At 37.3% G+C, this 25,997-nt stretch overlaps 1 protein-coding gene and 2 pseudogenes across 1 annotated transcript; 2 read left to right on the forward strand and 1 right to left on the reverse strand.

The window, feature by feature from the left end:
* Positions 1 to 1,128: 1,128 nt before the first annotated feature.
* LOC127650671 (mitochondrial import receptor subunit TOM40 homolog) lies at positions 1,129 to 9,103 on the forward strand (annotated as a pseudogene).
* Positions 9,104 to 11,348: 2,245 nt separating this feature from the next.
* LOC127650837 (apolipoprotein A-IV-like) lies at positions 11,349 to 13,473 on the forward strand (annotated as a pseudogene).
* A 5,317-nt stretch (positions 13,474 to 18,790) lies between these two features.
* Positions 18,791 to 24,532, reverse strand: psmd4a (proteasome 26S subunit ubiquitin receptor, non-ATPase 4a). The gene is made up of 10 exons (XM_052136142.1): positions 24,490 to 24,532; positions 23,738 to 23,878; positions 23,521 to 23,635; positions 23,351 to 23,437; positions 23,185 to 23,253; positions 20,962 to 21,177; positions 20,613 to 20,721; positions 20,135 to 20,266; positions 19,909 to 19,961; positions 18,791 to 19,292 (listed from the first exon to the last, which is right to left on the reverse strand). Exons 1-10 carry the CDS (start codon positions 24,513 to 24,515, stop codon positions 19,122 to 19,124), a joined length of 1,119 nt encoding a protein of 372 aa, XP_051992102.1. The 5' UTR covers positions 24,516 to 24,532; the 3' UTR covers positions 18,791 to 19,121.
* Between the last annotated feature and the right edge of the window lie 1,465 nt (positions 24,533 to 25,997).

A 25,997-nucleotide genomic window follows, 5' to 3' on the forward strand; every position in this document is an offset into this window, starting at 1 on the left:
CCCCACACTTGGGGTGAAATGCTCCCCCACTTGGGGTGAAATGCCCCAAGGGTTTAAAGTGATCTTGTGTAGATACCGGGGCAAGAGTTATAGTGCACAATTTGTCAACTAATTCAAATAATTTTGAGACACCGAGATGCTTTTTTGAGTAACAATTTAAGAAGATGCTTAATCAAAATAACTTCTTCAGAAAGAAAGTCAACCATTTCCTGTTAATTTCAAACACATTTGGCATTTTATTACATCTAAAGTATTCTACAAACAAACTAATCACTGTAATAACTGGATGAGTGAATGTGAGCCAACTTTGACAATTTTTCGTAACAAATCTATTCGTCCCACTTTAAAAACACAATATCAAAATTGCCATAAAATCAACCTTTAGACATTACACGCAAATATTTAATGGAACAGGAGAATTTAGCTATTTTAGCCCCATTGTACCCAATTCTTTACCTGCCTAGGGTCAAAAATGAACCTTAGTCAACGGTAGGGTTAAATAATGTGTAATGAAACAGTAAAGTGAGGTTTAGTTTCAGAGACGTATCTTAAATCTACATCTGGATTCAGTTTTATCTGTTTCAATGAATTCTTTAAATACTTTTTAAATTGTTTTGATTTGACATTGACTGATGTTCCCCTCTGCCCACAGTTATTTTACAGCTATGTTTTCTACAATTATACTAAGAGGTTAAAGCACAAATTGAAAGATTAAACATATAGTTTTTATTCCCTGTGCAGTTCTCACCGGTTCTATCAACAGCTCGGCCTTCATGGTCCATTCCTTGACCTTCACTGTTCTGCCCCTAGCCCCTTCTTATGTTAGTGCTTCACCCTGCAACCAACCCCCACTCATACGGGCTCGTGATAGGGTCAGTAACATTGGTGTTTCATAACCACATAAACAGAACATGTAAGCTTAAATTATAGAACCATAATTTATATTCAAATGTATGTTGAAGCACAATATTCAACCGTCAAAGGAAATTAACAAAGAAGATACACATTTTGTCATGCTTACGCTCTCAACCCCGCCTCTTTTAGGTAGTGATTGACAGGTAAACAGACCAATGGTCATTTAGCTTTTGCTCGGTCGAGCACGTGACTGAAAGTAGTAGGACTACAGGGGAAGCACGTGGTTCTGTAACCGGGAGAAGCGTCCTCTGAGAAGCTCGACGTGAGTTGTCATTCATTCAATATCAATAAGCGTTTTTTCCTCTCTTAAATCTGCTGTATAATGTAGGAAAAGTCTCAGCGAGCAACATTTACATTTGTTAGATTTGAATGGAATTTATATTAATTGCAAAAAGCTTTACTGTCTCAAGGAGGAACAAAACGCGTGTGGCATTTAGCTTTCCAGCTAATTTGTCAACGAGCAACTACTTGTTGTATTCGTATAAAACCTGACTAGCTGTTTAAAATAGCGTAATTAAATGGTCTGATCTGATTCGTTAAAAATAAAATGCCTTCTTGCTGATCTCATGTGTGCTGTCTTAGATGGGCAGTGTGTTGGCTGCCAGTGCCCCCAGCCCACCTCCACCTGGGCCAGGCGGAGCAGGTTTGGTGTCCGTCCCACCAGGGTTCACAATGCCATCTGTCTCACCTGTCTCTGTTACTGGTGGCTCATCCACCGGGCAGCAGGAGACTGATCCTCCCCTCCCTAACCCTGGTGCCTTTGAAGAGTGCCATCGCAAATGCAAAGGTACCAAAATCAGCTACATTTCTCATCTTCAGTGGTTTTAAGGCTTTCAGTTTAAAGTTTTAAACACGACTGACTCAGCCGTCGTGGCAGCAATAAAGGCTGTGACATCATACCTAAAATGACATCATATCTTGTATGACTTCTAGAATGTTTATAAATCCAGGATCTGATTTCCTCAGTATCTTATAAGCTGCTTGTGTCTGTCTATTTGGGCTTTAATCCTATGAACACTGAACTTTTTATTGTCTCAGACGCCTACCGTCTTACATGCACTTATTAAAGGGGCAGCCCTCTTGGAGCCACCTGGGGTTAAGTGTGTTGCTCAAGGGCACATGATTGATGCTCATGGATCACCCCTTGTGGGTTCAACAAGGACTGCACAATTATGGCAAAAATCATAATTGAAGTTTTTTTTCCCCCTCGATATTGTCGTTTGGACAAATATAAATGAATAGAATTTGCATGTAAGTTCTTATTTTGAGTGGATCATCTGCCAGTTATATTCTTTATGTCAGCTACATGTTGCAAAACAAGCTGAGAACTGATCCTGAATTACTTTTTAATGTTTTTAACATCAGTAAATCAAGACTAGTTGCCTCAGCTGTCAACTTCACATTCTTTGAAGCATTCAAAGCAAAGCTGTTAGTCAAATTTTGGCTTAGTTATAGACAGAGGGCAAACAACTGACTCATCTGTGATTGGTTACAATGCTTAAATAGTAAATGTTGATGCAACGTGAGCTATAATTGCTTTTATGATTAGTTTGTTATGATTAGCTGCAGTTGCACAGTACATCTTATCATTTTTTGCTGGTTTCAGTGTTTCATCTTTGTTTCAAGGTCATACGTCTTAAATCATGTTTTAAGCTCTGTTTATTTTGTCTTGTGTGTTCCTCAGAGGTTTTTCCAATGCAGATGGAGGGTGTTAGACTAACAGTGAACAAGGGTTTGAGCAACAACTTCCAGGTTAGTCCAGGCTGTTCACTGCTTATCCGATTGTTTTACTGTGCTGTCGTTTTTTTATAAAGGTATTTTTCATTTATTTTGGTCTTTGTCTTACTTTGTGATTTGTTGGTTGTAGCTGTCATGAACACTGTCTCATGTTTTATTTAATAGGTAAACCACACAGTGTTGCTCAGCACTCAAGGAGATTCCAGTTACAGGTTTGGAGCTACTTATGTGGGCACCAAGCAAACAGGACCTGCAGAGGTAAACGTCTTTACCAGGAAAACTAAGCTAAATTTACTGAAGAATAAGCAGTTTTCATCCAATAAATGCACAGTGATGACATGACTTAATTGATAACAGGAGGGAAATTTATGAGTTTAATTTATGAATGAACAAAAATGGGTGGAAAAACAATATATGCAAAAGTATGCAAATGTAATTCATGCTGTATCAGTTTTTTTTTGTTGTTTGTTTTTTTTGGTGTCCCGAGCTGGCAGGCTACTCCGCCTTAAAGGCTCTGATTAGGGTATGGGTGGGGTTAGGGCTGCCTGCCAGGAACAAACCCAGGCATATATTTCACTAATGTTTTTCCACACTTTCTGTGGCTAAAATTGGCATATATATTACTACTGTTCAAATGTTTGGGGTCACATGACTGAAATGTTTCTCGTGATCTTAAAAATCTTTTGATCTGAAGGCGTATGCTTAAATGTTTGAAATCGGTTTTGTAGATAAAAATATAATCGTCCCACCATATTAATTTATTTAATTATAAAACAAAAATGTTATAAAAAAAAAAAATTAAAATTGATGATTTGGACCAAATAATAAAGAAAATCAGCCAATAAGTGCCCAACATAGATGGAATCTCCTTCAATACTGTTTAAAAATCATCTCTGGGTGATACATCAAGAAGTTGCTTGAGAAAATGTCAAGAGTTCATGTCTGCAAATTCTAGGCAAAGTGTGACAACTTTAAAGATGCTAAAATATATCACAGTTTTTATTTATTTTGCATTTTGTTTAGTCACAACATAATTCCCATATTTCCATTTATGTTATTCCATAGTTTTGATGACTTTACTATTACTCTGAAATGTGAAAAATAAAGAAAAAAAATGAGTAACCGTAAACTTTTGAACGGTATTGTACATTTTTAGGAGATACACGCTCAACTCAACTGCACATCCTAACACAGAAACTGATAGTATATGCACGTTATTCATTATGCCTGGGACATGCGATGCATTTTACTGTACAGAGAATGAAGACTTCACTCGCAAGCGGTTAATCAGTATACGAGAGATACGGGCGAGCATTTTTGCATCACCCGAAAACTAACTTACTGTCATCTGAAGCAGTATCAAAAACGAAACCGGCCGAGAGAGACCCAGAGTGTGCGCGACACAGAACGTTAAGCAAGCTGCAGCCAGCCATACTTGAAGAGACTGAACGGTAGCCAGAGAAAATAATAGTTTTGAGATTTTAAACTTAAGCAAAATAAACTTCTGCATTCAATATGTTTTATATCTGTATGTATAGTGTCTAATAATGCATTGGCAATGTGCACTTAAGATTCTCTTGTCAATAAAGTATGCTATGAATTGAATCTGCCCATTTGATCATATTATTAAAAAAAGTCCACTGTATACATATACATGTATCTAAAATTAACTCCACTGAGAAAACCTGAACATTTTAACATTTACATATATACATAATTAAAATTAACCATGACTATCCAATTTCTTGCAAGTTCTTTGAGGCAAAGTGTAAATTTAATACATTTATGATTTTTTTTATGTTTGATTTATAATGTACCATAATTTAAATGTGATTAAAAACTGTGCAATTAGTTAAAAAAAATAATAACAGCCCTAAATAAAATATGAAAATATTATAAATTTACAAATATTTACAGATTTAAAGACCTGCATTATATTCCATGCCATTTAATGCACTTGAGATTGCCTTGGATTGGTGCTGAAACACGTTTTTCCATCAGATCTTGTGTGATAAGTCTCCTGTCATGCCCTAATATTTTGTCAGGCCTTTCCCATCATGGTTGGGGACATGGACAACTCGGGGAGCCTAAATGCACAGATTATTCATCAGATCACAGACAGTGTGCGCACCAAACTTGCCTTCCAGGTGCGTATATGTGCTGTATGTTTGATAGCTTGTTAAAGCAGGCTATTTCATGATTAATTGTGATGTAATATGAATGCATTGCTGGACTTGCTGCAATGCTTTTCTCAAACAGACTCAGCAGCAGAAGTTTGTGAACTGGCAAGGAGATACAGAATTTAGAGGAAAAGATTTCACAGCTGCCGTAACCTTTGGCAACCCAGACGTGTTGGTGGGATCAGGTAATTGGCATCTGTTTCATTATGTATCTGTGTACGAGTTGAGCTAGACCGTGTTTATTTGTGCTGCTGTCCTCATCAGTGTAGTGTTGTTGTTTATTTAATCTGATAAGAAGCACTATCAAGGCCAATATTGTATATATCATTCCCAATAGGAAACCTCTATTAACTCTTTCCCTGCCAAACACGGAATTTTCCGGGTTTTATGAAAAAACGCTTCCCCGCCAAACACGGAATTTTCCGGGTTTTATGAAAAAACGCTTCCCCGCCAAACACAGAATTTTCCGGGTATCCGTGTTTTAGGTGGTATACGGTAAGGAAGACCCGTGCACATGTTTTGAAAGAGTACGCAACTCTTTGATCAAAGAAACAGACTGCGATCGTCTCAAACGTGAAGTGGAACACCATACTAATACTAAAGCACATGTTTGATAAAAATGCCTTTTTCTCAGCTTTTTGTCCAAAATGTTGTTTTTGACAAAACCTACCTCTGTTCAAGTGGCAATAAAAAAAGAACATATGAAGATAAAATAAAATCGGTTTTTTTGCCTAAAAGCAGAGGCTCAGATCTTTATTTTGATATATAGCATCTTCATATATTCATGGAAGAAAATATTCTGCGGGCCATTAAAATTTAGCGAAAATCGTCAAAAACCCTGGCGGTGGCTGGCAACTTTTTTTAAAAACGCTGGTGGGGAAAGAGTTAAAGGAATATTCCGGTTTTAATACAAGTTAAGCTCAATCGACAGCATTTGTGGCATAATGTTAATTACCACTAAAAATTATTTTGACTCGTCCCTCCTTTTAAAAAAAGCAAAAATCGAGGTTACATTTAGGCACTTAGAATGCAAATAAATGGGTCCAATTTTTGGAGGGTTTAAAGGCAGAAATCATCATTGGAACAAAGTTGTAAAAATAGATATAACTTTACATAGAAGGTTAGTAAGCGATTTGATCAAACTCCTATTAATATACGTATTGTTTAAGTCTTGAGGCTTTACTTGTGACTATTTGTGACTATTTTAGCGTTTACGGTTTGGCCCCATTGACTTTAATCCTGATATTTAAGGTACGAGTCGAAATAATTTTTTGTTAATTATGCCATAAATGTTGTCTTTTGAGCTTAACTTCTTTTAAACCTGGAATGCAACTTAATTTAATGTAAAATAAAAAGCCATTATTAATATTTAATAGGCCTAAACTGCCAATTATCAGACTCATTTATTAACAATAGTCATAGATCGTGATCAATCATTAAACATCTTTAGTTCTATCAAACATAGCAAAAGCCTTATTTACATTGTTGTCTTTCTCTCACCTCTTGTCCCTCCTTGATCTTCGCTCCCATCTCTTTCAGGAATTGTCGTAGCTCATTATCTCCAGTCTGTCACTCCATCGTTGGCACTAGCACAGTCATGTCTCTGGCAGGAAGATATACAGGTAAACACAAATATGGAAAGAGGAGTAGGATTCATCATTGTAGTAATTGATACAGAATGATGTTGTTGTAATAATAGAATAGAACGTTTTCTTGGCACTGAACATACATAGTTCTCAAACAAGTATGTTACAATACAGTGCAAAATAAAAATACAATACACATGAACAATACGATACAAGGTAGACACACTGTACATTCAAATGCCAGATCAAAAAATAAATAAATGGCAAAATATTGCAAACAGATTATGGATAAAGGAGAACACGGGAAGTCATGGAAAGAATGCACTGCTTCGCTTCTGATAGTTCAGTCACAATGTTTTGAAATGGCTCCAAAATATGTTTGTCTGTCTATAGTAATTACATTCATATATTCAATTTTGACTTCATATTACAAGTGCATTTTGTTCTTTTCCACTCTTCATTGTCCATATTAATTGTTTGTGCCTTGCTTGTCACTTATTCCAAATGAATGGCATGATTGAGGGAGTTTTCTTTTCTGTAGCAATGAATCATATTGTTTGTTTTTCCCCCTGTAGTGAATATTTGCACTTAGTGCAAAGTCTAAGCCAAAGTGCTGCTATTTGCACTTAGTGCAAAGTCTAAGCCAAAGTGCTGCTATTTGCACTACAAAACAACAGGAAAATACAGCGCTTGCATGATTTGTGTAAATAGCATCTACCTTCCTTTACATGTATTGTCAATAGCCTCTCCCTATATTTTCTTTGAGTTACCGGTAGATTGATCTCTTTCTTTAAACATAAAGAGTACTGATATAGTCAGTTTATTGAAGAAAAAATTATGAATAGAGTAGCAGTATTGTAAGCATCCTAATTTCATTTCTGATTCATATCTTGAACTTAATCAGGCAGCAACTTTATTGCCACATTTACGCTAGGAGGAGCTGGAGCTCATGCGTCATATTACCACAAAGCCAATGACCAGGTAAATGTTCCTCAGTGGAATTAACCATGTCTTTACTCTTTCATTCATTTCTGTCTTTTTATTACAGATGCCTGCAAATTTCTCAGTCAGTGTTAATACATGAGACATTTGTTTTGTGTTCTGGTATTAGTTGCAGGTTGGCGTTGAGTTTGAAGCAAGCACTCGAATGCAGGACACTAGTGTATCATTTGGGTACCAGCTTGATGTCCCCAAAGCTGACCTGGTCTTTAAAGGTCGGTGCACACACACATACATAAATATGCAAGCATATGCACATACCCATATGCATAAAGCATTTATCAACACCTTTGTAGATTCATGATGAATTCAACACTTACCTTGTGTTACACCCGACACCATCCTTTTAATGATTGATAGACTAAAAAAATATCAAGGACTTTCCACTCCAGGCCTTGAAAAGTCCTGGTGATTTAATAAAATCTGAAAAGTCATAGAAATTTGTATGTTGAAAATAGATTTTTGTAGTTCTGTTTTGAATTATTTCCTAGACTGTTTTTGAGGGCTTATGTAGAGGAAAACGTGAAGGCAAGTCTGCGTTAATCATCAGTCCATATGTTGATGGGAACCACATATGTGATTTTTTTTTTTATTTAGTTATTTTGAAACCTCAGAAATCACAAATGAATGGAAAAGTAATGGAAATTCATGTCAAAAAGGGGAGATTATACTCTGATCTACAGAATCTGTGTTCTAAATCCTTCTCTCTCTCTCTCTCTCTCTCTCTCTCTCTCTCTTCTGTCTCTCTCTCTCTCTCGCTCTCTCTCTCTCTCTCTCTCTCTCTCTCTCTCTCTCTAGGTTCTTTAGACAGTAACTGGGTGGTAGGAGCCATGCTTGAAAAAAAACTGCAACCTCTGCCTCTGTCACTGGCCCTCTGTGCTTTTCTTAACCATAAAAAAAACAAGTTCCAGTGTGGATTTGGTGTCACCATTGGTTAAACCTACCGTCTTTCTTAGTAAGAAAGCTGTTTGGTTGATGCTACAAATTACCCACCAGTCCAATAAAGACTGGACACTTGCACATTTATACATATCTGTCCAAAACCAGAAACAATGTCAGTACTTCGGTACATTTCTACCTTTGAAGCAAAATAACATAAATATTAGTTTTTTCTTCTACCATCCATGTTATTGTAATAGTAAAGGAGCCAAAATGTTCCAAAAAGCAATGATAATTCTAGTACATTTACATAATGTAAAATACTTCGGTACCCTCTGATACATTGTGAGAACCACCTACATATACATTTATGAGTACATATTTGGGTTTTCTTAAGTTTGTTCTGGTCCATTTTCTTTTTTATAATTTATGTCCTTTGTTTGAGTGTGTTTTTATTTCTGTCAGTGTTTTTGGCACTTTTCAAAACATTTTAAAACATTGCTGGAGTATCTCTGTACTCATATGGGTACATATACAAATAAAGATATTGTGTGCATTGCCTGTAATATGAAACATTAGATTATTAATAAACAAACCCTACTTCTATCTATCAAACTGATATGCAATTGGTAGTTTTACGGATTGTTTTTGTGGGTCTGTCAGGACAATGAAAAATGGTGCCTGCAGTTTGAAGAGAAACAAAAAGAGGGAAAAAAAAGGTTAATTGAAGATTAATCCATTTGAATGTGTACACAGAATATTCTAACTTAAAATGGATGGATAATAAATTGTTGCATGGTTGAGAAATATCTGTCTAAGCTACTTTATCATTGTTAGAGAAAAGCTGAAATATCTAAATAGTTATCTGACAACAAATTAAGATGTGTTATTAAATAACAATTTGCATCCACATTAATAATGACGTCTTGTTTATAACTATTAGTGAACACATTGAAAATATAATACATTCACTCTGTATGCTGACACTTATGTGACTTGCTGTCCTATTTCACACTGGGTGACTTACCATTGTGCCAGCATGTGTACATGACTTGTACTACTAACATTAGCCCAGAAAGCATCTGTTACCAAGTCCATTAACCTGTTCCATTTTGAAGACCGTTTTTATTTTACTTTTGTAGTTGCGCATGCCAGAAAAGGATATAGAAAACGGATTCGTTTTAGGTGGGGCTTTTTCATAGCATAAACACCTGATTAGTTTCAAATCTAGTTCTCGGTGTCTTACAGTCTATTTTACCTATATGTTGTTCTTTTTGATTGTATGAGCAGCTGGTATCGGGTCCCTTTTTATGCAGATAACTGTTGTGATGAAGCAGGCGAAGTCCAAAAGGACCCCATACCTGACTCATTAGTCATTCCAAATCATTACATCCACCTTGCATTAATGCGTGCAGTCCAAAATGAACGTGCATGTAAGCTCTACATCTAAAACATAACCTATAAAACTAAATTAATAATTATGAGAACTGTTACATTATCAGTTGAGAGAGAGAAATAGCAATGCTCATTTAATTATGTTGTTTATGAGATCACTAAATCGTAGTTTTAATGGGAAATATCACTCTATTGTTAGCTAAGAAAAGCAAGGATTTGTTACATTAACATAAGACACTACTGTGTATGATGTTTCAAGTGGAATGGATGGGGTTTAGCTCGATACACAAAGGAAACCAACTCAGGAACTAAACAATTAGGAATTCAGTCACACTTCACAGAATGAATGTAACTATATAGTTGAACAGCAGCAATAATTTTATTTAGTTATTCCTAATATGTCACAGATCACTCCCAAAGATGTCTTGACAGATGAAGTACTGGATAAAAATGACTAAGATGCTTTGAGTGACAGTTGAATGCACAAAATGTTAACTACCCTGGAATGCAGACGTGATAACCTGGTTTACACTGGAAAGCATTGATCAATATGGCAAAAGCTCAGGGGTCAGTTCTCAGTATTCTTCTTAACATGACTGATCAGCGTGTAAACAATCAACCTCTATGATTCAACTGATTTCGGAGATGCTTTTTGTGTGTAAAACAAGTATTTTACAACATCTGTTAAGTGAACTTTAACTCTAAACCACTGATTTCTTATTTTAAGAACATGTGTAGAAATATTGAAGTTCTGAAACTATGCAAATAAATAATTATACCAGTTTAAAATTAAGTCAAGATTGTGAAACTCTTCCATTGGTAAGCTTGCTGAATCCATGACGTATTTAAAAGGCCAAAAAGGACATGCCAGACCAACCAAAATATCCAATACTACTTAGCTCACAAAAGTAACATTTACAAAACTTTAATTTGACAAGTTACAGGATTTCCCCTTAATCCCCCTTATTAGTCAATTACTTACACGCTGTAACCCATTATATTAGCCAAACATCCATAATAGTTAGCCATTTGTAAAATTGAGTTGGAAGTTTTGTGTTAAAATTATTTTAATATAATTACATAAATATATTCTAAAATATAATATACATTTCAGAAATGTTTGTACAACTGAGGAGGAAAAAATACTATTTTATTACTTCTACTACTGCAACTATTATTGTATTTATAACATAAAATCTATTTACAGGCCACATGTGTTTTCAACATGCAGAGTGTATAAATGTTATATAGTGCTTTTGTATGTAGTCACAGGTCTGAGATCAATTCAGTTGATTCATGATATTGAAGGACATGGCATGCACCATTGACAGCAGGGCACTACCTTCTGGACTTTACTGCCTTTATCAGAGCTCTGCAGTATATTTATATACAGTACAGTGCCGATAACATCTCAATGCAAAAGGAAGAGGACGAGAGAAAGCCTGAGGTATTTAAAAAAAATTATAATTTAAAACATATGAATGCAGCAGTTATTTAGGATAATTTCAAGCTAATCGAAACGTTAATCATATTGGTAAATACTTTTTCCTTTCAGACTCAATGCACAATCATGAAGGTCCTTGTAGTTTTTGTTACTACAGCTTTCTCAGGTGAGTATTAGTCGAATTAAAGATACCTTTTTGTTGTTTTATAAGGCATGCTTCTACAAAAAGGCAAAGAGCATCACTGGTCAGAAAAAAATGAACAAGTGATTGTTTATTATGTCTGTTAATTATGTTTGTTTACTATTTTAATTGTGGTAAATCTAATAGGTTGTCATGCCAGTATGATGCAGCACCAAGCTGAGACCTCGTGAAAAATGCATTCTGGAATGACGTTGCTCTGGCAAACCTGACAGCCGAGGAAACATTGCAGATGATCAGAAATGAAGCATGTAGTACATTTGGAGATAAACTGGTTATTAAACTCATTATAAAACTATAAAGAAAACAAACATCTATCACTGTTTCTCTTTAGTGACAGGATCTCTAAAAGTTCAGATGCTATAAAGAAATACACGCTGGCCATTCATAATCAAACCTCTGACACAGGAGCTGCTAACCAAACTTTCCCATGAGGTAGATGAATTGAAACTGTGCCTGGAACTGGAAATGACATATGTGAAGTCCCAGCTTAATCCTTATGTTGAGGAGGTTAAAGATGATATTCAGAAGCAGGTTGAGCAACTCAAGAAGGATGTGGCCTCTTATGCATAAACCCTGAACTCTGAAATCTACTCTGCTCTAGGGCGCTGAAGGCAAGTCTTTAGAGAAGATTTGAGGAGCTGGGCCTCCAAACCGAGGAGCTTAAGCAGAAACTGGACCCACACTTCCAGCCCTTTCAGATGAACATGGCCCCATTAGCCCAACGCTTCCAGAGTGAGCTGGCCCAGAGAAGCAAGGAGATTCAGAAGTATCTTGCTCCCGATACAGAGGAATGGATAAGCAGACTTGATTCATATGCCCAGGACCTGAAGAAAAAACAAAAAACAGTGTGTTTGATATTCATCTATATTTTCACTGATGTCACACTTGCTTATCTATGATATCAAATATGGTCCCATGACTACTATTTTTGAGGTGAGTGATTGTTAATAAAAACAAGCCACAAATCGAATGGACAAGAAGTGGTAATTAGAACTAAACCCATGTCTGTTATTAGGGGCCAAGCCCCTGTTGTGTTTGTTAGCTTTCTTATTAATATGATTAATCTTTCTCTGCCATTGAAGACCATGGCAGCCCTTAGAACCAATCAGAGGAAAGTTGTGAAATTTGCCACACTGATTGTGGTGGGCTTCAAGAATTGTTTTAATTTTTTTTACCAACTTTGGTGTCTCCCAGACCAACCCTCTAGTGCCATCATCAGTTCAAAGTTTGACTTTTATTTTGCATTCAACAACTATTAAACCCTTTGGGCTAAAATAATAATTCTTTATTCCTCTGGTTTCACTTCTCATGCAGAATTATTTAAACCGGTATTTTCAATGTAAGGTATATTGATTGTGCTAATCGGAAAATATACTCCTACAAATCTTGACCAAATTTATCTCAGATGGTCTTGAGACCAAGCCGCACAAATGTTATTAGACTGAGTTTTGTAACTATTACCAAATAACTGTACAAAGTCGATAAAAAACGGCCATATCTTAGTAATGTTTTGTCTTATGGACCAAGCATCATAACATTTTTCATAACAGTTACTGAATTATGCCCTTGTGACAGGGCTATTGAATTCTGTTCTTGGAAGGTAATATCCTACAAAGCTAACTTCCAACCCTGCTCTTTGAAACCTGTCTGTAATTCTCAGTGATGGCACTTACAAAGCTCATTTACACGTGAAAACTATTTGTGAGTTCATGTGCAGTGAACTCTCAATTTTTGTAAGGGGGGAGAAAGGTGTCTAAGGCTGAGTACCCTGCCAGGAACAACCTGTATATGCTGCATATGGTGAGGATCGGAGTGGAGTTGGAGCATGTGCTGCCTGCCAGGAACAACCTGTATAAGCTGCATACGGTGAGGATCGGTGTGGAGTTAGAGCATGTGCTGCCTGCCATGAACAACCTGTATATGGTGCATATGGTGAGGATCGGAGTGGGTGTGGAGTTAGAGCATGTGCTGCCTGCCAGGAACAACCTGTATAAGCTGCATACGGTGAGGATCGGAGTGGGTGTGGAGTTAGAGCATGTGCTGCCTGCCAGGAACAACCTGTATATGGTGCATATGGTGAGGATCGGAGTGGGTGTGGAGTTAGAGCATGTGCTGCCTGCCAGGAACAAGCTATAACCACTGCAATAGGCGAAATTCTACCTGAAGACCTTGATTAGCTAGTTCAGGTGTATTGGATTAGGGTTGGACCCTCTTCAAATGGAATTTAATAGCCCCACTTAAATTTTATTATGTCTACAATGTTTAAACTCTCCTTGCGGAGTAAAAAATTTTAGCAAGGCTAATCAGTTAGCATCATAGGTAGAAAGTGGTCTAAAACAGACTTTTTAGCTCGATACGGACCACTGCTATTAAAATGAAAGAGAAATTGTAACGTCAAACATCCAAAGTATGCAGATAAGGAAGTCCCACCTCACTGGTAAAAGAGCAAATCACCTGTCAGTCAACTCGAAAACCGCATGCGCAGTTGCAGAACCAACCTTTAAAAATATCGGTCTTTAGTGTGACCTGAGCTAAAGAAGCACAATTTATGATACCAATGTGGTCAGAGTTTTCTGCTGATTGTAATCTTGACAAACCATTTTGGAGAATCCAGTCCTTTCCCACAAGTACATATAAGCTGTGTTTTTATGCCCTTTGTTTACATAGAAAATAGCTGCCCAGCTTGGCATGGGGCATTCCAAAAATTGCCACCAGATTAATAGAATTTTCTTGAAAGGGACTTTGACGAAAACTGCAGGGTAAGGCTACCGAGCAAGTGCCTTGCTCAAGGACATAATGGTGGTGGCTATGGGGGTCGAACCATTGACCTTCTGATTAACAGTTATGTGCTTTAGCCCTCTCTTAGCTGTCAACTGACTCCCAACCTGTTATTTATCTTTGGCTATGTTGGTGTGGTAGAGTAGGTAAAGCGTTGTTGTTGGAAAGGCTGATGGAACGATTGTGTGTTTGAACCATACAGCCTTGCCTTGAAATTGTACTTCTATATTCCTTGAACTCTTTTCATTGGCTTAGTGAATATTGACTGAGTTTACCCCCATCATTTTGTCTTTTATTTTAGAAACACTATGTGTATGTATACATTCCATAGGACTCACTAACTTAGCTAAACTTTCCATTTATTTCGAGGGACAGAATTCAAACACTTGCTTCAAGAAAATGCTTTATTTTCACTACTGTTGTCCCAGTAAATTGCCCTGTATTTGCCGTCATGTTACAAGAGTAAAGTTAGCAGAAACATGAAAATCATACCTCTATAGCTCTAAACATTATGAAGACCCCATTATAACTCAGTCATGACAAAAAACTATATATTTGGTTCCAACGAGCCTTATTTTCACAATGTGTTCTGCTAAAATATGGGTCTTGAATGACTAGCACCTTATACAGCCTGAACAGCCTTTGCAAGACAAATAGATGCCTATGTTCCCAAAGACGATGTTTTTATACCTTAGCAGGGTCTGATAATTATACACCCCATCATTTGTTCAATTGAACCAGCACCCTCACTTCTGACTCAAGCAGGTCCCAACAAGCTTGAGCTTTTAATTTTTTCATACCCAAAGTGAGAATCATACCCCTAGACCAACGAGCCTTCTATTCACAGTGGATTCTGCCAAAATGTATACTAGCAATGTATACATATTGAACAGCCTCTGCAAGCAATAATGTTGACTGTGTTCTAGAAGACATTGGTTTTTGGTTAATGCAAAACACACACACCCATCATTTGTTCAATGGAAACAGCTCCCTCACAGCTTCACAGTTGGCTCAAGCAGGTCCAACTGAGGTCTAAACTCAGATTGCTGGATTCAAAGTCATGGGTGCTAACCTTATACCTAAGTATCTTGCATTGTGCTTTTTGAACCCAGAACCTCTTGCACCCAAAGCGAGAGTCATAGCCCTAGACCTATGAGCTTGAATTTTTTGGGTTCTGCAAAAATGTTGGTCTTGTATTACTTGCAGTGTATACATATTAATATTATATTGCCTGTGTTCTCAAAGTCTGGCTGGAAGCTTATTGCAGGTAATTTTGGTGAACTCCATCCTGAGACATGCTTCAGACAGTGGCTCATGAAGAATCCCATGTCTTTGAGTTTGCATCAGCCCATCCTCTGTGAAGTCCGTCTTAGTAGACTGAAGTGAAGTCTGGCTGGCACATGCTACAGTTGGTCTTCATCACTCAGTGACACAGTAGGAACCGGACATTAGGCAGGACCGGAGATGGATCTGGCAGGCTCTGGGAACCTTGGGATTTAATACTGAGGTTTAGACAGTGAAAAAATAGAATAATATTAGCATAAATGCTATTCACTTTAAAGCAGGGTTAAAGAATAAGAGAAGTGTTTTTCAGTTCCAGCAGACCTAACTAAAGCAGCATTACTATGAATTGAGGGATAAATTAGGTGTATGCCTTGCTGAATAGAGGAGTCTTTAGTCTAGACTTAAACAGAGATTGTGTCTGAGGTCCGAACACTGTTAGGAAGATTATTCCATAGTTTGGAGCCAAATGTGTGTATCCACATCAAACAGCCTCCTCGAGCCAAATTCTTGCCTGTGTTCTCCAAGACATAACTTTTCCTTTTAGATGAACTTGGGTGATAGATTTTCAGTTAATGTTAAACACACACCCATCATTTGCACAACTAAAACAAGTCCTCAGAACTTCATAGTTGGCTCAAGAAGGTCCCACCATGATTTAAACTGAGATCACTGGATTTAAAGATCACAATGCTAACCCTTACACCATGGAACCTTATGCCTTATTCTCTGTAATGCAAAACCTTGCTGGATTCTACTGGTACCAATGTGCTGCAAAGTCAAGTACATTTCAATTCACCAGCTTGTCTGGGATTTGAACCTAAACCTCTTGCACCCAAAGCAAGATCCATACCCCTAGACCAACAAGCCTTCAAGTGTCAGTTCGTTCTGCTAAAATATGTGTCTTGGATTACTAGCAATGTATACAATTTGATCATGTTTGTAAGAGACATTGAGCCCTGTGTTCTCAAAGAGGGAGTTTTTTCTTCCAGATGAAACTGGCTTGAGGTTTGGCAGCATATGTTAAAAACACACATAATTTTTTCAACTGAAACAGCTCTCTTTTATCTTTTCAGCTGGCTCAAGCACGTGAACTTGGATCACTGGATTTCATGTCAAGAGTGCTAACTATTACACCATGGAGTGTAAAGACTTTAACACTGCAAAGACTTGTTAATTTAATTTCTTTTTGCCTCTCTTGTTATAAAATTTCCTGATTCATCTGGGATTTGAACCTGGGACTTTTGGCACACAAAGCAAAGCTCCCTAGACCCACAAGCCTTATTTTCACAATGGGCACTGTTAAATGTGGGTCTTGAATTACTAGCATTGTATTCATCTTGAACAGCCTTTGCCAGCCAAAATGATGCACGTGTTCTCAAAGAGAAAGTCATTCCTTTACAGTGAACTTGGCCTCAGGTTTGACAGTGCATATTAAACACACACCCATCATATCTTCAATTGAAAAATCACCCTCAAACTGGTAGATACTACTGAGATTTGAACTCAAGTTGCAGGTTGCAAAGTCCAGAGTGCTATCCATAACACCATGGAATCACATGCTCTTCTACTCTGTCCTGCAACATCTTACCGTATTCTACTGGCACATTGTGCTGCAACTTCATGATTTTCATGACTTAAAAATGCAGGGCTTTTTACCTCCTGCATTCTAAAGTTGCCGGGCTCATCCAGCATTTGAACTCAGGACCTCTCCCACACAGAGCGAGAATCATTCCGCTAGACCAACAAGCCATCTGGCTTTTGAAGGTTCTGCTAAGATGTGGGTCTCGGATTACTAGCAATGTACACAAATGGATCAGCCTTTGTAAAATAAATTAATTCTTAAGTTCTCATAGATGGAGTTTTTCCTTTAAGATGAAATTGGCCTGAGATTTGCAGCATATGTTAAAAATGCACACATTATTTTTTCAACTGAAACAACTCTCTTACAGCTTTAAAGTTAGCTCAAGTAGGTCCCATAAGATCTAGGTGGTATTGCCCTTTAGTCACTACTCAATCTGACAGCACATCTGGATCAGGACACATCAGGTCAAGACAAGACATTTACATTTTACAGATGCTTTTATCCAAAGCAACTTACAGTGCACTTATTTCAGGGACAATCCCCCTGGAGTTAAGTGCCTTGCTCAAGGACACAATGTTGGTGGCTGTGGGGTTTGAACCAGCAATCTTCTGATTACCAGTTATGTGGTTTAGCCCACTACGCCACCACCACTCCACATTATGAACTTAAAAGTCAAGTGAAAGCATTAAAGAGATGGCAAACGACAATATCCAGCATGAAATTAATTACAGCCGCAAGTATCAGAGAAAGTCTACATTTGTTGACATGGAGGTAGAAACAACTACATTGGAGTCAGAAGACAGATTTGAATGTGCAGATTGTACTGAAAAACTGACCATTGTGTTGGGTCTTTATAAGCATTACATAATTCATGCAATGGGGGATACATATGTACACTGATCATTATTATAGCTTTTTGTTATTGTTGTATATTAATGTTGGAAGGTAGCTTATGTTTTCTGTATATTTCTGCTTTAAAAAGCATGTTGTAAGAGTTCACAAACATGTTTGACACCATTACCCGTCTCACATTTCTACTTTTGTTTACTTTATGCATGCTTAAAACAGATGTTGGCTAAAAGGATCACATTCTGGATGAAAACCATTGGCGATACAGCTGCATTACCACAATTCTTCCTTTTGACAAGCTCTTTGGACTCTCAGTTTCATTCGTTTCAAAATAATATAACAAATTGTTTCAAAGCTGATAGTCACCATCCACTCCTAGATACTGTACTACACGGGTTATGATGACACTTTGCCTCATCACAGTCCTCTCTGTGCCATCCATTATTGTCTAGATATCTCCACATGTGCCTTCAATGAGGGGTTTGGTAGTGTCTGAGATTCAATCTTTGCTGATACATATAAATCAAGTTCATATACTGTACATACAGAAATCAGACCTGTAAGAATCTGTAAATAACTGTACATACATCTACATAAACCCACCACCTGTTAGTCCACCTCATGTAAAAGTGTTACATTAAATGTTATTTTACACATATTACAACTGGATTGGTTTGTACTGTTGAAAGGTGGTTAAATATATAACCTTGGATGGCCTTGACATTCATCTATAAAGGTCTGGATGGGACAAAAGTATACATAATGTGATAAGAAAATTTTCTGAGATGCTTTAAAACTATACTTTCCACTTTAAAAGTATTTTTATAAAAATAAAAGTACCATCTGTCATTCATCCTTTATTTTCACTGAAAGAACAATTTTTGAGGAGCTTAGATGTTCTTACAAATTTTTTTAGTGAATTATATGGTATTAACAAAATAAGGAACCAAGGCATTTGATTAGACCATGTTTTAATGGCAATAGAAAAACGCAAAAACATTTGCATCTTTATGCACAGGTTCATGAAGTATTTGACAAATTGTGCATATGTCTTAAGGGGAAAAATCTTTAGCAAGCCATGTGTGAATTTTTGAGGTACCACACAACATTGCAAATATATCATTTGAAAGTAAATGTCTCAACGACTTGGTCTGCATCTTAAATTTCTCCAAAACATCAGATGTCGGTTTTTATAACTTCTGCTGGCAACTTGGCATTTTACTAATTTTGCTTTTCACATGCCAGTTAGCTTATACTTTAATCACAATAAGTCACATAACAGTCTTTGAATTTATTTCTTCTTTTCATCATCTTTTTTCCCCTCTTGTTTGTTACCACTCTGAGAGGCCAGAGAACCCATGGCATTGCGGATGGCCTCATTGTTGGGGTCAACGCCAGGCAGATTCTCCAGAACACTTTGGAGGAAATCTGGGTCCTGCATTACATCATAATCATCCTCTTCCTGTGGAGTCAGTTAATAAAAGTGCAAAAGAAAAGCTACATCAGCAGGGAGAACAAGGGAACATAATTCTTGCAAAACGAAAGACTTTGGAATGACAATAATGAACAAAAGTTGAATGTAGCAAATGTTTTTCATTAAAATCAATTCCTGATCAGCACTTTGATACTATAAAATTAAATGCCTTGAACACTCCCACCACCACACATTGCCTGATCTAAAAGTATGCTGTGGACTGCAATGTTCTTCAAAAGGCACAACAAAATCCTAAACCCTTTGCTGAAGCATATAAAAATGAATATAAAATGCCACAGGTAGGCAACAGCTGTAAATTCGTATGGTTCAAATTAGTGAATGATAAGCTGTATTCCATGCTACACACATGCTTCTTAAGCTAAGATGAAGGAATACTGAGGTATTGGGGCATTAGCTACATTAGAAAATTAGCTGCAATAATTTGTGCGCACTGGACAAACCACATGCATTTGATTTTATACTTTTGCAGTTTGATTTATGGTTAAAATGTGGTAGGATGAACTTAATATTTAAGCTAATATAAACAGAACCTTTAGTAGTATTTTGATTCTTTAATACTAGTATTGTCTATTGAGCTATTTACTTTAGATTTGGCAGTGTCCATTGGAGCTCCTGTGTCCATTGATTCTCCTAATTCTGAAACAGGATAGGACATGTCAATATTACATTAAAAGTATTATACCTTCATTTTACATTTCCAAAAGTGCATACAGCACAGATTACATTCTAAGATTAGCATCTTCTCATAGGAATAAACAAGTCATGACAACTCAGATCTGTAGGTGTTAAGGTACAAGAACGTTACAAACCTCCACCTGCCAGGGACATCTGCATGGCATAAGCTATCTGCTCCTCCTCTGTCATGCTGCTGAAGTCTGGCAATGCTGCTACGTCACTGTCAGCCTGAGAGGCAGTCATCTTCAAAAGAGCATCCTCAGATTCTGAAAGTTGAGTCACACACTGAACATCCAGATTGTTTGCAAAGGGTATCAACTTCGAGTGAAAGTATCAAACACTAAATATTAAAGTTGCACACTGAAATTGTTTGTTTAGGTAAAAGAAAACACCAATGCAACTCTTTTACCTGCAAATGAATAGGGTGCACAATGCATAAAAAATAATCCATATCTCATTTAGGCTATACAATGCAACCGTTAGGGTCTAATATAACATTTGAAAGAGTTTTAAGGATCATGTTTATTTTTTAATAGAGAATTAATAATGAAATATGTAAAAAAACAATTTTAAGAGATTTGCAGTACAAGATGCCCCTATTTGCATCCCTACCATCAGCAGTAGATGAGGGAAGGCCGGCCTCAGCCACTGATTGGGCAGCTGCCCTGCGGGCCTCCTCTTCCTGTCTCTGCCTTTGCTCCTCCATAGATACACGCAAGGCCTGTAAGAGTGAATTAGTAAGAGAAAGAAAGAATGAGATGGTAAAGAATAACTGAAACACATATCTCCGCTTAAAATGTCAAAATTGTATTAATTGTTGAAAATTGTTTTGATTATAATTTGCATTCCTGTTTAATGGGTAAAATGAGGAATGCCCTTTAAAATCAGGACAGTTTTTTGACCTTGAGGCATCTTACGGATAGGATTCTTTAGTTTTAACAGGGGTCAAATTGTATCTTACCAGTGCCAGTTCGGGGTCAGCACTGGGGTCCACTCCAAACTCAAAGTCACTCGCACCCAAGCCCAACACGGTACCACCCTCACCAGCCAGGATGGGAGAAGACAGCAGGGCATCAGCTAGGCTGGGCCCAGGTGGCACAGTTACCAGGTGAGAACCTGTGCCCTCCTTACCGTTCAGTGCATTCACAAATGCAGTCAGTTTTTCTGTGTTCACCTCCTGAACAGATTGATTCAAAAATGCAAAATGAAACATCTAGAAAATTAGGAAGACTTTAAAGGTACACTCAGTAAGATTTTAGCTGGCTCTTACTTGTCCCATCAGTCCCAGTAGTACTTGTGGTTTTGGACTCTATAGTGACAGCCATCGTCCTGGATTCTGGAAGTTTGTTTACTAAGTGCTGCTGCTTTACACCGAATATGTTTATTTACAGTTGTGCTAAAAAGTTTGCATACCCTGGCAGAAATTTTGGCATTGATTTGAAAATATGACTGATCATGATCTTTTATTTAAGGATAGTGATCATATGAAGATATTTATTATCACATAGTTGTATGGCTCCTTTTTAAAATCACAATGATAACAGATATCACCCAAATGGCCCTGTTCAAAAGTTTACATACCCTTAAATGTTTGGCCTTGTTACAGACACACAAGGTGACACACAGGTTTAAATGGCAATTAAAGGTTGATTTCCAACACCTGTGGCTTTTTAAAATTACAATTAGTGTCCGTGTATAAATAGTCAATGAGTTTGTTAACTCTCAAGTGGATGCACTGGGCAGGCTAGATAATGAGCCAATGGGGAGCAGAAAAGAACTGTTAAAAGACCTGCGTAACAAGGTAATGGAACTTTATAAGATGGAAAAAGATATAAAAAGAAATCCAAAGCCTTCAAAATGCCAGTCAGTACTGTAAAGAAGTGGAAAATTCTGAGATTTCTTGATGCCAAGGTCAGGTAGACCAAGAAAGATTTCAGCCACAACTGCCAGAAGAATTGTTCGGGATACAAGGAAAAACCCACAGGTAACCTCAGGTGAAATACAGGCTGCTCTGGAAAAAGATGGTGTGGTTGTTTCAAGGAGCACAATATGACGATACTTGAACAAAAACGAGCTGCATGGTGGAGTTGCCAGAAAGCCTTTACTGCGCCAATGCCACAAAAAAGCCTGGTTACAATATGCCTCACAGCTTCTGGCACAGTGTAATTTGGAGTGACGAGATCAAAATAGAGCTTTATGGTCACAACCATAAGCGCTATGTTTGGTGAGGGGTCTCAAACGTGCATTCATGCAAGATGACCAAAGACTTTGCATGACCTGGAGGCAGTTTGCCAAGATGAATGGGCAGAATTACCACCTGCAAGAATTTGGGGCCTCATAGACAAATATTTCAGAAGACTGCACACTGTCAGTGATGCTAAAGGGGGCAATACACCATATTAAGAACTAAGGGTATGCAGACCTTTTTTTTTTTTCTTATGTTTTGTTTTATGATTGTGCCATTCTGTTATAACCTACAGTTGAATATGAATCCATAAGAAATAAAAGAAATGTGTTTTGCCTGCTCACTTATGTTTTCTTAAAAAATTGTGTGTGTGTGTGTGTGTGTGTGTGTGTGTGTGTGTGTGTGTGTGTGTGTGTATATATATATATAACCAATTCTCCAAGGGTATGAACTTTTGCGCACAACTGTATCTTCTGTTTTGTTTACTTTTAGTCTGAGTTTTTCTCAGTCTCTAAACACACCCCTAGTATGGACATTCTTGTTTTCAATCCAATAGATTTCTGCACATTGTTGCACGCTTGACTGTGACTTGCGAGCTTTCTGCCAGCAAAACACTGCCATGTGCTCATGCTTTGTATTTTGATGTTGTTTGTTAATCTGTGATCCGCACAGTGAGAGCTGCAGGTAGTGGCGTCTTGTTTCATGGCTCCAATAGGGACCTCCATTTAGACATTTTATCTCAACAATTGCATGACACAGAGTCATGGGCTGTCAACATGGCAGCACCCATGAGGGGGCGACCCGATCCATGTAAAATAAAACTGCTTTGTTGGGTTTCTGGTATGAGTGAAATATTCATCCATGTACATCATTTTCAACATATTGATGCCTTTGTGTAAAACTTTTTTAATTAGCAAAAAACTACTTAGTGCATCTTTAAAGTGATCAAAAGGGGAAAATGTGCAACAACAAAATGCATGGGAAAGAAATTTTAGTTACCTCTTCTCCAAAATTGATCACATCTACATTGACTTTTTCTTTTTTCAATCGCTTTGCCAACTTCACCAGCTGTGGAAAAAATTTGGGAAAAATATTTGCAACCAACACTGAAATCTGTAACACTAAAAACAATTGTCCTTCATGAAGATATAAAAAAAAAACCTACCTCTTTTTCATTGTCCTCCACTGGGCTGCCCACAAAAGCAACAATCCTCAACTTGTGGTTCTTGCCTTGTCTATGCTTCAATGCCAACTAGGTTCAAACATACACAAATGCAAATGTGAGCTGATTAAAACAGTATTTTTGTTTTATATTTCTATGATAAATTCACATACATGTGCCACCCGTATGCCAGTGCAGAAGGAGATTAAGCCTAGGGGCTGAACTGCGTGGAGCTTTGAGAGTATGCGGCCAGTGTCTGGTGTTAAAGTGGCGAGGACTTCACAATTACTACACAAAACCAACAGTTATGTATTAATACACACATTCATTAATGATTCCCATTAGATCATACACATCTGAAAGAAAACATATACACATGTATACACTCACTTGGCCATTGTGATTAGTCCCACATTGTTCTCTGGGTTAGTGCGCGTCTTTGAGTGACAGACAATGTTGACAGCATCCTGCTGTGCTTGTAATCTGGTGGGCAGAAAATCTCCATTCCTCATGTATTCACTGTTGTCCACACTGTAAACACAAGAGAGGACAATCAGCACCTTCCCTATAAACAATAATCATCCATTTTTAACAGTGTTATAAAGAGTGTTAACAATGTTTATATTGGAAAGAGAGCCCAAAATCCTTGTGAGATCAGTCCATTTTGGTCCTATTTTCATTTACAGTATAGCCAGAATAAGTTAACTGGATTCAAGTAGTAGACAAGTGTTTTAGCTAAAAGGTTGTGTATCAAAACTAAGCGAGCTGCCTTTCTAGACAGCAAATGAGGGAATCAAAAGCGTTTAAACTAAAAATGCTGTATAGGTAGGTCAGTTTACTAGGCACTCACTGACACATTCAACAATATCCTTTTAATGACAGTTGTGGAATACGAAATAATTTGATATTAGACTAAGATCGCGAAGCAGTGATAACTGTCTATGTAGATCTGTCAACTGAATAATGACTCAGGATAATGTCATCTTAACCATAGACCGGCTATTCAATTCTCATAATCATTCTCATTTCAACTAACAGTTATACGTGCGACAAAATGAAAAGGAAAAAAATAAGTATTTACAATAATTAGAAGATGCAAACGCGCACATATATCTAAAGTAACGAGTTTGTTTATTTCTTACCAGACCATAGTACTTTCGAGCACCATCTTGAAAATCCTCCAGTCTTTTTCCGTTAAGCAACGGCGTCGCTGATTGGTTTAAAGATAGATGCCAGTGACGTTGTTAGTAACAGCAAAGCGGATTGGCTGACCGTGCTGTCGCTGCTGCTTCTCAGGTCGACGCGGTGTAATGTTTGTCTGTGCTCAGTGTGCTGCACCCCCAGATGGCAGGATGCTGTGTTGAGGGTACAATTAAAGGGATAGTTTAAATAGTTTACCTCAAAATGAAAATGCGGTCATCCTGTCATTTACTCATCCTCTTGTAGCTCCAGACCTATAAAACTTTCTTTCGTGGAACTAAACGATAGATGTTAAAGCGATAGCTCACCCAAAAAGCTAAATTCTCTCATGTACTCAGATGTTTATGACTTCTACTGAACACAAAGATTTTTAGAATATGTCAATATGTCTTTTGGTCCAAACAATACAAGTGAACGGGTGATCAAAAGCACATAAAGGCAGCCTAAAATAATCCATACGACTCAAGTGTTTTAATCCATGTCTTCAGAAGCGACATGTTAAGTGAAGGGGAGAAACAGATCAATATTTAATTCAATCTCCACTTTCGCAACTAACTTTTGTTTTTGGTGATTCACATTCTTCGTGCATATTACCATCTGCTGGGCAGGAAGGAGAATTTATAGTAAAAAAGGACTTAAATGATGATCGGTTTCTCAGCCACCTCTATCATATTGCTTCTGAGCAATAGATTTAACCACTGGAGTCGTATGGATTTTGTGCTGCCTTAATGTGCATTTTAAAGCTTCAGTATGTTGGTAGTCTTTCAATTGCATTGTGAGGACCTACAGAGCTAAATTATTCTTAGTTTTATATCAGCAGATGTAAGTCATACACATCTGGGCTGGCATGAGGGTGATTAAATGATGAGAGAATTTTCATTTATGGGTGAACTACCCCTTTAAAAGAATGTTAGGGGCAACCTCAGTCACCATTCAATTACATTATATGAAAGAAAAAAAGATACAATGGAAGTGAATGGTGACTGATGCTATAATTTTGCGTAACATCTCCCTTGTTGTTCCACAGAAAAATGTCAATTATACAGGTTGTAAAAACATGGGTAAGTAAATTATGACAGATTTTTGTTTTTTTGTTTTTGGTGAACGTTAAGTGCAAAGTAAATCTTACAAACACTCAGAGATTATTTTATACCGATACCAACCTCTGTGACTACCATAGGAGAGAGCATGACGGTCAGCTAACATGTTTCAACGGTTGTCCCCATATGCGGATAACATACAAATGAATTGGGATAGCTGAAAAAGTGAAACTTACCTGTTGCAAAATTGTCTGTGACGTCTCTTATGAAACATTAATTTATTTGTAGTAAACTTTGTACATCACTAGTGTAAACATGAAGCTTAACAGACAGGTGGACATAATTAAGTGATGAGTCGTTTCCTTACAAAACCAGCTTATTGAGCATAAAGATGCATCTCCACCATTAAC

Source organism: Xyrauchen texanus, chromosome 10 (assembly GCF_025860055.1).
Source record: "Xyrauchen texanus isolate HMW12.3.18 chromosome 10, RBS_HiC_50CHRs, whole genome shotgun sequence".
Classification (NCBI taxonomy): Eukaryota; Metazoa; Chordata; class Actinopteri; order Cypriniformes; family Catostomidae; genus Xyrauchen; species Xyrauchen texanus.